Genomic DNA, 11,418 nt, shown 5'->3' with positions numbered 1-11,418 from the left:
AAATTTCGCAGACACCACTTTTCTCCTGCGAAATGGCTCCTGAAGCCTCCCGAAGCTTGCTACCGACATTGGGAGATATTTTCCATTAGATTTTTGTTGTCTAAATCCCAAAATACTCCTTGTAAACCACCAATTACATGATTCCTTAGTTTTTAAGTTAGTAAAAAGACCAAATATCTTTGTAACAATTAGTTTTATATTTTGTTGATATAAATACCTCTCGGGAGCCTGTTCTCAGGGAGGAGTTCCTTCTGTAACCATTTTAGAAGCAAGTAAAGGTCTTTTCTTTCTACTGCCTTACCTTCTCACTTTGTATTTTCATTTTATTTCTAAGTTATGAATTCTCTGAAGAGTTTTCCCCAGAGAATGAGTAACTAAACCTCCAATTCCTTGGAGCTAAGGTTGCCGGGGAAGGTTCCAAGTGCAAGAATGCAAAGCTCTGTGGTTTTAGCTAGTAATGAAGAGGAAATAAAATCCTTTAGTGATTTCAATGTTTTTAGTTAACTTAAAACACCTTAGAGTCACCTAGGCCAACACTTGGTAAGGCAAGTGATTTCCAACCATGGAAATGCACTAGTTTACCCCTTACGAGCCTCTCGTAGGTGACTTCAAGGTAGGATTTTCTGGAATTACCAACACTTGGTAAGCTTTTGGACTCCTAGGAGACATCCATTAGTTATCTCTTGCGAGTTTGTGAAGGGAAGTCCAAGGTTAAAGATCACCTTGAATGGTAAGTGCTCGTGAGAGGCATGAACCATTGCAAGTTGCATCAGTGAGAGAATTAAAGTGAAATCTAATTGAAGGAGTCTCTGTACATCACCGGTTAGAGAATTGACTATAAGTTGAATCTCTAATGCGAGGAAATGAACCATCTGACCGGAGCTATGTCTTTTGCATGAGGAACCACCCCAGTGAACCTAAATCTCCAAGGAATGTTTTTCTTCCTAAATTATTCCAAACTTCTGTTAAGTTAGTTAGTTTAAGTCTCAACCTTTACCAATCAAAATTTTGTGTTTTATTTCTTAAGCTAACCGTGAAATGAAACAAGACCAATTCACTTGGAATTGGTATCCTTGATTGCTTGTTCATCATTCCCAGTGAACGATCCTAGAGCCACTATACTATAGTAGCTTTGTATTTGCTACCCTAGTGTATGGTGTTATAGGTATAAATTTTGTTGATCACTTCCTCAATCAAGGAGCACCAGCTGAATACAAATCAGCTGAGACACCAATTGGGCATGAGTCACAAAGTTGGCTTCCATCTTGAGGTTTCCAGCTCCCTTCTCGCGGCATGGTTCGTGCATCGTCAGAAGGAGAAACACCTTACTGTACAAAAGTGCTGCGAAATCACTTCGCAACAAAAGGGTGATTTCGCAACACTTTGCAAAATGCTTGCTTCAGCTCGGAGTGACTGGCTTGTAATGGCTGCAACTTCTTCGTTTCAACTCCGAATTGCACACCGTTTGAAGCATTGGATTGTTGACTTCCTGAGCTTTGAAATGGTATATAGCATGCATCATTTGGACTTCAGAAAGTGCTCCAAAAGTGGCTGCTACGACTATCATCAAGAATAAGCTTCATGGCAGATTCTCTTCGCTTTTTCTCCTTGCAATCCGGATTCACTCTTGGCAAATGAATTCTAAACTTTGCCCATGATTCCTCATAGCTCTCCTCATTCTTGACTTGCTTCGGTGATCAATATACTATCAAAAACACCAAAACTTACACAAAGTGATCAAAATTGCTTTAAAGGATCCTTAACATGCCAATTGAGTTAAAAGGCCTAAACTACTACTCAAAAGTGTTTAAAAGGATTAATTATAGGCTATCAAATAGCACTTTTTGAGTAGTAATCAATAGGTAGTTTATATTTTCCTAAAAGATGCATGTGAGATTAGTTAAAAAATGCCTCTGCAAAGTTTGCCCTACTTTTGATGCCGGCTTGCTCACCTACCAAGCAACCTCCTCTCTTCTTGTTTTAAAATCTTCAAGCATTTGTTAGAAGATTCTTAAAATTATCTTCTTTTTTTTTAATAATATCAAATGATGCACAGGAATGGAACCCACCAAAAGCCTTGTGCATGGCCGACGTGTTTGATATTTTAGAATTTCTTTTTAATAGACAAGCATTTTCTCGCACATCGAGTTTTGAAACTCACTTTTTCCTTTTTTATTTGGTTTTGAAAATGAGATCAAATATATGAATATTTTAATTAAGGTTTATAAATGAAATGAAAATTTAACCTCATTTAAATGAAACTTAATCACATTACAACTCAAGTTTTCCACAAATGAGAAGGAAACTTAACACTAGTTAACTTTTTTCTAATAAAACTTAATTATAGTATAGTTCAAAATATCATTACGGTTGAAAGCTTAACTTTATTTAGGTTTTTATTATTTTTTATTTTTTAAATTGAACTTAACTCCCATGCAATTAAGGTCAACACCCTAGGAAATTAATAATAAAAAAGTGAAATAAAAATATAAATATATTATAAAAAAAAGACGAAATGAATATAATAATAAAATAAAAAGAGAAAGTGATTTTTTTTTTAGTCAATACAGTTTGGATGAACACCAATAAATGGTGGATAGAGCATTATGAGATGATAATTAACCAAAGTGTCTTGCAAAAAATAAAGTAAATTAAAAATATAATGGATGATCATGAAATGAGAAAGAAGAAAAGTTTGAAGTCACGGTATTTAAAGATTTAGCCATGTAGTGAGAGAGAGTATGTTGGAATCAATGTTAGAGTGAAAAAGTAAAAAAATGTTTGCAAGATAAATGAGTAGAAAAAAAAAAGAGCAAAATAAAGGGAATACGGTGCTTTTGGAGGAAAACAGTTTAAAATGGTAAAATAATCCAAAATATATCATCTTTAAGCAAAATTAAGGAAGAAGGTCATTCTTACCATTTGATTATTATTTTAGCCTATCAAACTAAATAACCCAAAAATAAAATTCTAGAAAAACCAATCAATCGATCAATTTCATCAACCGTTCTTTTAATTTCAACATTAAATGAGAAGGTGTCTGGTTGGCTATCCAACCACTCTAGCTTTAAAAATATAGTCGGCAAGTCTACCAATAAATTCTTAATGGCCCAACCACCTCACTATAAATAAATTATACAAAATATTTATGAAATAAATAATAAACTTTAATTTATACAAAATGTTTATACAAAGTACTCTCAGCTTATTACAATTAATGTTTTAATACCCTTCATTTAAAAATAAATTATTTTTTAGTATGTTTAGATAAAATAAGTGGGTCAACAATGACCCTTCTTCTTCAATGATCTTACATGCATTTAATTTACTTGTTGCAAAATCCACTTGCTCATTTAATACACTGCAAGTATTGCTGAGAGACTTGATGTCTTCAATCACATGTGAAACTACTGCATGTATTATCATTTTTCACTGTTTTTAGTTATTATTATACTATTCCCAATTCTCATCTTCAGATTTATTTTATTATTTTTCTTTTTCAAATAATCAAATTTAGTTTTCAGTTTGATTACTCTTTTGCGACCTTGTCATTTAGTCCATTGGACCTTCATTGGTAAGTTTGAAAAGATTTGAGTAAAAACAAGTTAGTTTTTTTATAAGATAGGATTGGATTCGAAGTTTTAATTGAGTTAAAATATGTTAATTAATTAAAAAAGAATTTTAAATTGAGAATTAAAAAAAATCATCTTTTCAAATAATAAAAATAATTTGAAAAGAAATTTTAAATTGAGGATTTAAAATCAAGATTTTTTTTTAAAAAAATTCAAATCTTTTAAGGAAATTGGAAAAGAAATTTAAAAAAGAAGTTAAATTAAAAATTTTAAAAAGAATTTTTTTTCCAAATATTTTTAAATTTAAAATATGAAATCTATCTAAATCTTTTTAAAACTATTAAGTTTCTAAATTATTTTTTTAATAAAATATGATTTATAACTGATTCCAAGTTTACTAGATTTTCCCTTATAATATATATCTTACCTAAATGTGTTTTGAGATGAATGTCGTAAGAGAGTCGACCCTAACTTGCCCCATAATTCCCAAACTCTCATAATTTATTAATTGAATTTTGAGTTGTACGTTAGGACCTGCTTTCCCATAGAAGTTGAAATGAATCCATTTGGATTTGAGGTGTTGCATCGTGGATGTTGATTAAGGTATAGATATTAGAGAGTAAGTGGTAAAACCATTAGGTAAATTTATATATTTTGACTTCATATGGTGGATTATTAGATTAGAGGTCTTTAACCCCGTGATTATTTATCTCCATAATTAGTGTACGGGTTTTCCTCATAAAATCTCTTTTATCTCTTGTGTGTGATTCATTTTTTCATTGATTTCTTTCATATACTAGGGTTCAATTGAGTTAAACAAGTTTAAATCCCTTTCACATATTTAATTGGGTTCAAAATCTCAATTCTTATGTTATAATATTTGAAAAACACTCATTCACCTCCTTTGGTTGTTAGTCCTTTGGCTTTTAACTTTTTAAGTGATTATAATTATATTCTTTGTAGAATAAGGAAGATTAGTAAGAATATCTTTATAAATATTCTATGTGAAAAAATTTATGAGAAATATGAAATAGAAATGTGGAAAAGCGAGAGACACTTGGTAAAATAAGAAGGCTTAGTACACCGTACCGTAGATGTAAGAATGAGTAAGAACCACCTAATAGAGATATAAAAGTGAAGATGAAAATACAAAGAAATTCGATAATTATATCTATTTTTTGTCCTTTATTTCTTTTTCTATCATATAATGAAATGTTTTATTTCATTCATGGAGATAGACATAATTGACTATATGCTAACACAATAAGTAGTATCAAAGTTTTAAAAAGAATTTAAAAGAAAATATCCAAGTAAACTTTATGGGTTTAATATGAATAAATTAAATATACATTATTAATTTTTATTTCTTTTTATCTTGTAGTGAAAGTTTGAATGACTGTCAGCTTTTTTATGCCATTTTGGTCTAAACCCACCACTTACTTGGAAAGACCCATCTTCATACGTAATGTGGCAATATGTTTGAGAATAATTTCAAAGTTTATTTTCAGCTAATAAAATCAATTTTTATAAAAATATAGCCAAGAGGATGTTTCATATATTTAAATATTAAGTACTTAATTGTTGAATTTTAAGTGTTAAAAACAATGAGTGTTAAAAATATTATCTAAAATTTAAATATTGAAAAAAAAAAAGGGAAAAAAGACAGTGCTGCAAGTTGAATGTCATCTAGCTTGGGTTGAATGGTGAACGCCCTCTCCTCGTCGAAGAAAAACTGCAAAACAAAGCATGTCGGTGGAAGAAGTCTTTTATGGCATATGCCTTGTTTGTCCATAGGTGGATTGGAAAATAATTGTGACCGAACGTGTATGCTGCCTCAAAATAAAATCAAAAATAAAAAAGAAAAGAAAAGAAGAATTGAATGGTCAAATAGGAAATAGGCCATACCTTTCCCAGTTCACTTGTCTCATTTCACTTGTCTCTTTTCCCTATGATATGACATGCGAAGCCAACAATGTCAACAAACCCTTTTTTTTTCCTGCTTTGCCTTATCTTTTCTCTTCTGTCGTTTAACGCGCTTGCCTCCTCACCACTTCTTTTAGCAGAGGGAGGATTTTCTTGCTTGTATCATAGACGACATCTTTGCCTTCAATTATTTCAAGTTTTGTGAGGAGACTTGGCTTCAATTACATTCACTTGCCACAGTGTTTAGTTGTTATCATTGATCATTCTCTTTCCAGATTTCTCAGGTGTATTATTCAATTATAGCTATTTTCAGATTTGCAGTTCTCTTCGATAATACAAAGAGCTGACATTTTGTCTCAGAATTTCTTTGGTTTTGTTCATGAAGTTTTTGGATTATATAAATCAATTGTGAAACTTTCTCTTTCCTACAGGATAATTCAGACTTGACAACTCATATCTCAAGCTTCATCTCTCTACTACTCGGTAATGGCTTCTGCGGCTGCTGCTTCTTCTTCTTCTCAAAGGCGCTATGATGTGTTCCTCAGCTTCAGAGGAGAAGACACCCGCAATAACTTCACTGCCCATCTCTATCACGCCTTGTGCCAGAAAGGAATCAACACTTTCATCGATGATGACAAGCTTGAGAGAGGCCAAGTCATATCTCCTGCCCTTGTTGCAGCTATCGAAAACTCCATGTATTCGATAGTTGTTTTGTCGAAAAATTATGCATCCTCTAGATGGTGTTTACAGGAATTGGTGAAGATAGTAGAGTGCATGAAAAGCAAGAGACAGATGGTTTTCCCAATTTTCTACGATGTGGATCCCTCGGAAGTGAGAAGACACAGGGGTACATTTGGGGAAGCATTGGCTAAACATGAAGAGAACTCTGAGAACATGGAGAGGGTGGAGAGTTGGAAGGATGCTCTCACTCAAGTTGCAAATTTATCTGGTTGGGATTCAAGAAATAAGTAATTTTCTTTTCACTCTTATTTTTATTTTGTGAAGGACCGGATACATAGAATTCAGAACTTTTTTTGTACATAAGGGTAGATTTAATATTGACTATGTCTTCACACATCTTCTCATATTTCCGTTATTTTTATTATCTTTTTGTGGATAGCTAGACTTATTATGTGTTTATGCTTCAAATATGGCAGGAATGAGCATCTACTAATCAAGGGAATCGTCACAGATATTTTGAATAAGTTGTTAACTACATCTATTAGTGATACCGTAAATTTGGTTGGAATAGATGCTCGCATGCAAGAAATAGAAATGCGATTATGTTTGGAGTTTGATGATTTTCTGATGGTAGGAATTTGGGGCATGGGCGGAATAGGGAAAACAACCCTTGCTAGAGCTATTTACAGAAAAATCAGGGGTCAATTTGAAGCATGCTGTTTTTTTGAAAATGTTGAGGAGGATTTGGCAAATGAGGGTTTAATAAAATTACAACAAAAGTTTCTAGCTCAACTATTGGAGGAACCAAATCTAAATATGAAGGCACTCACATCTATAAAGGAAAGGCTCCACTTGAAAAAAGTCCTTATTGTTCTTGATAATGTGAATGATCCAATAATATTGAAATGCTTGGTTGGAAACCGGGATTGGTTTGGTCAAGGAAGTAGAATTATTATAACCACTAGGGATGAACGTTTGTTAATTTCACATGGAGTACTCAATTGTTATGAGGCTCGGAGATTTAATTATGATGAAGCTAAAAGGTTCCTTTCACATTATTTGTTAAAACATGAAATTCTTAGAGATGATTTCATTGAACTTTCAAGAGAAGTAATAGGTTATGCTCAAGGCCTCCCATTGGCTCTAGAAGTTTTAGGTTCTTTTTTATTTAGCATGACCAAAGAAGAATGGAGAAATCAATTAGACAAACTGAAAAGTACCCCTAATATGAAAATTCAAGAAGTACTTAAAGTAAGTTATAAGGGGCTAGATGATAAGGAGAAGAATATATTTCTAGACATTGCATGTTTCTTTAAAGGAGAGGATAAAGATTATGTAATGGAAATACTAGATGGTTGCGGCTTCTTCTCACTTAGTGGAATACGAGCTCTCATTGAGAAGACACTCATAACTATTTCTTGGAATAATAAGTTAATGATGCATGACTTGATACAAGAAATGGGAAGGGAAATTGTTCGTCAACAATCCCTTGAAGAGCCTAGTAAACGCAGTAGATTATGGTTCCATGAAGATATCTATGATGTATTGCAAAAAAATACGGTAAGTGCAAAAAATATATATGAAATTTATTTCATGTAGCACAAATTAAGATAAGAAATCAAGAATTATTTTGCTTTCAATATTTATATGTTAACAAACTTTAGTGAGCTTTTATGCACTATGCATGCTTTTTACTTACTCAATTTCTTGGCTTGTAGGCAACTGAAAAAATTGAAGGCATATTCCTCAACTTGTCTCATTTAGAAGAGATGCTAGACTTTACCACTCAAGCCCTTGCAAGGATGAATAGACTTAGATTGCTCAAAGTCTATAAATCTAAAAATATTTCAAGAAACTTCAAAGATATCTCCAATATGGAGAATTGCAAAGTGAACTTTTCCAAGGACTTTAAATTTTGTTACCATGAATTGAGGTGCCTATATTTTTATGGATACTCTTTGAAATCATTGCCCATTGACTTCAATCCAAAGAATCTTGTTGAACTCAGCATGCCTTATAGTCACATTAAACAACTTTGGAAAGGATTGAAGGTAAATTTATGATCTACCCATGTTATTATCTTTAGAGAGTATGTAATGTTTATGAAAGCTACTTTTAAAGTCAAGTTTCTTTCATGGCAGGTTCTTGAAAAGTTAAAATTCATGGATCTCAGTCACTCCAAGTACTTAATAGAAACTCCAAATTTTCAAGGAGTCACCAACCTTAAGCGGTTAGTTTTGGAAGACTGTGTGTCTTTACGTAAGGTTCATTCATCACTTGGAGATCTGAAGAATCTTAGTTTCTTGAATTTGAAAAATTGCAAAATGCTAAAGAGTCTTCCAAGCAGCACTTGTGATTTGAAATCTCTTGAAACATTTATTCTTTCTGGTTGCTCCAAATTTGAAGGATTTCCTGAGAACTTTGGAAGCTTAGAAATGTTGAAGGAACTTTATGCAGATGAAATTGCTATAAGAGTACTTCCCTCCTCTTTTTCTTTCTTAAGAAACCTTAAAATATTATCGTTTAAGGGATGTAAAGGACCATTATCTACCTTATGGTTGTTGCCAAGAAGAACTTCAAATTCCATCGGTTCCATATTGCAACCTTTGTCTGGTTTATGCTCTTTAACAACGCTAAACCTAAGTAACTGCAATTTATCGGATGAACCAAACCTTAGCAGTCTTGGCTTCTTATCATCGTTGGAAGACTTACATTTAGGTGGGAACGACTTTGTTACTTTGCCTTCAACCATCAGTCGACTTTCTAACCTAAAACGGCTGGAGTTGGAAAACTGTAGAAGACTGCAAGCACTTCCAGAACTCCCATCAAGCATATATCATATTTATGCAGAAAATTGCACATCATTGAAAGGCGGCTCACATCAAGTACTTAAGTCACTACTTCCAACTGGCAAGCACCAAAAGCGCAAGTTCATGGTGAGTTCTCTCTATATCCCATAAATCATTGCTTTAATTATTAAAAAAAGGTCTTGCAATAAAGTTCATATTATATATTATTACAAAAAATGGTTCTGTAATAAGTTGTGTTTTATTTTTATAATTGCTGAGATCTTGTTGAAGTATGAAAGATATGGAGACAGTTTGTTATGTTTCCTTTTACTTTTTTTCCTTATAAAAAGTACTTAAAATTTAAATTGACAAAAGGAAAGTGTATTCAAATAATATTAGTAATAAATGATGAATGAAGGAAAGCAACAATTTCTATCTTTCGACACCCTAATCATTTTCATTCTACAGGGTTACTTCGTGGCATCAATAGCATCAATGGCATTTATTCCTGGAAGTAGAATACCTGATTGGGTAACATATCAAAGCTCAGGGAGTGAAGTAAAAGCAGAGCTACCTCCAAATTGGTTTAATTCCAACCTTCTGGGTTTTGCTTTGAGTGTTGTCATTTTTCCCCAAGTCTGCTACTCGACCATTGTTTCAATGACGGTCTCATTTGACAATTCTTCCTCCTTTGAAATCGGTCCTCGTATGCTTCACTTTAATGGAAGGTTGGAGTCGGATCACGTGTGCCTGTTTTATTTACGACTTCACCAGCTGATGAGCAATTGCTCTCAAGTGACTCGCTTGAAGATATCATTTAAAACATTCCCCATGGGGGGTCAGATTGAAATTAAGAGGTGTGGGGTTGGTCTAGTGTACAGTAATGAAGATGGGGTAGGCGACAGTCCCCCAATGATCCAATTCAACTCTATCTCCTCTCCTCCTCCCCCTCCCCCTCCTCCTAATAAGTCAACTGTTGTCCTTGAAGAAATCCATGAGGGGGAACCCAGTGGAAATGGGTGCTCTAATGTTGATGGCTCAGAAGAAGAGAATTCTGAATACCATACTGCTGATGAGGAGGAACCCAGTACTGCAACTGCCTGCTCTGAGGATCACTCTGAATCAGTTATGCGGCCACAGAAACGCTTGAAATGCAGGCATTAATGAGGACATCCCTTGATCAGGAGAAACAGTCCAGACAAAAGCTTAATATGCACCCAAATCTTCCCATAATATCTCTTGGTGGGTTGTGTGTTTCTTTTCTGCTTTTCTTTCTTGTCTGATTTTGAGTAGATGTCTTAATTAGGATACGTTAGAACTGTTTAAAGCAAGAGTTAAAATATCCCATAACACTGTTCTAAATTAGATTTGCTTAGAATTACTCTCCCATCAATTCCTGAAACAATTTGATGAACAAGTGATATTTTTTCTCACGCATCTTCAATTTCATGTGTTAAGATACAAATGATTGCACATCACTAGAATCATTGCTGAGTCTATTTGTATTTATGCATTCTCATTTACTAATCGTGGCAACTAATCACAGAGTCCCCATGTCTGTCTCTAGGTTGATCGTCTTCAGTGGATATACGAATGCCTCCATATTGCTCTTGCAGTGGGCAATGCAATGCAATTAACTGGGATGATGGATTGATGAGGGGATTATTCTAGTGAAGGAGCAGGAGCAGAAGCAGAGCTAGAAGGATAGTAGAGAAAAGGTCTTGTAACAGAACCCAATCTTCCAGAATCTAATTGTTGTTGCATTGTTTTTCTTCATTCTACGTAACTATAGTATTCACAGTACTCTAATTTGTTAGATTCTTCACTCAATACATTTATCACTGGTTTCACTACTATGTGAAGTATTAGTTACTGTGCAGCAAAGTCACTGCATGCTTCAAAACCTCAGCACAACCCAGAGCCTTTGCATTCCTTTTATTATCTCTACCTTACATCATACTTCAAAAGTCTGCATTTGATCTCACACACTCTTGCTTGTCCGCACTTCTATTTGGTTATAATTTAAATATGGTATTTCTTGTCCGATTTTCTCTCCATTGTAGAACTGTAGATTTTAGGTAGGTCATAAGTAAATTTGAGTCATTCATTTGTTTTTTGAGTTGATTTCTATGCCTCACCATGTAATTTATTTCTCTTTTTTTTTTTTTCACATGCTATTGGTATGCTTAAGAATGAAAAGTCAAAATTGGAATTAAAAGGAAAAAAAAAAATTGTGGTGATGACTTTGACAAAAAGTTAAAATTGGAGCATGTTAATGATTGAAAGGGAAATTTGTTATTAGTATTAGACAATGCTTGTAATATTATTTGTTAGTAAAATAACTAACTTGGTGTTTTAATAGATTTTCTGTTTTTTATTTTAAAAAAGAAAAAGGCAGAAAATTTTGAAAGCAATTTTAAAATTTCTATATTTTATACTAGAAGTCTTATATT

The 11,418-nt window shown here is 33.3% G+C and overlaps 1 protein-coding gene across 2 annotated transcripts; it reads left to right on the top strand.

Annotated features, from left to right (window-relative positions):
* The first annotated feature begins 5,533 nt into the window (after positions 1-5,533).
* LOC100263726 (disease resistance protein RPV1) lies at positions 5,534-10,821 on the top strand. Of its 2 annotated transcripts, XM_010647604.3 has the most exons (7): positions 5,534-5,779; positions 5,927-6,463; positions 6,653-7,736; positions 7,895-8,227; positions 8,318-9,112; positions 9,434-10,207; positions 10,533-10,821. In XM_010647604.3, the coding sequence occupies exons 2-6, from the start codon at positions 5,982-5,984 to the stop codon at positions 10,127-10,129; spliced, it is 3,390 nt and encodes a 1,129-aa protein (XP_010645906.1). In that variant the 5' UTR covers positions 5,534-5,779; positions 5,927-5,981; the 3' UTR covers positions 10,130-10,207; positions 10,533-10,821. The 2 variants fall into 2 exon arrangements, with proteins under 2 accessions (XP_010645906.1, XP_010645905.1); XM_010647603.3 differs by having other exon boundaries at positions 5,535-6,463.
* Positions 10,822-11,418: the final 597 nt, after the last annotated feature.

This window comes from Vitis vinifera, chromosome 18 (genome assembly GCF_030704535.1).
Source record: "Vitis vinifera cultivar Pinot Noir 40024 chromosome 18, ASM3070453v1".
Lineage (NCBI taxonomy): Eukaryota > Viridiplantae > Streptophyta > Magnoliopsida > Vitales > Vitaceae > Vitis > Vitis vinifera.
This window is presented reverse-complemented; position numbering and strand designations above follow the sequence as displayed.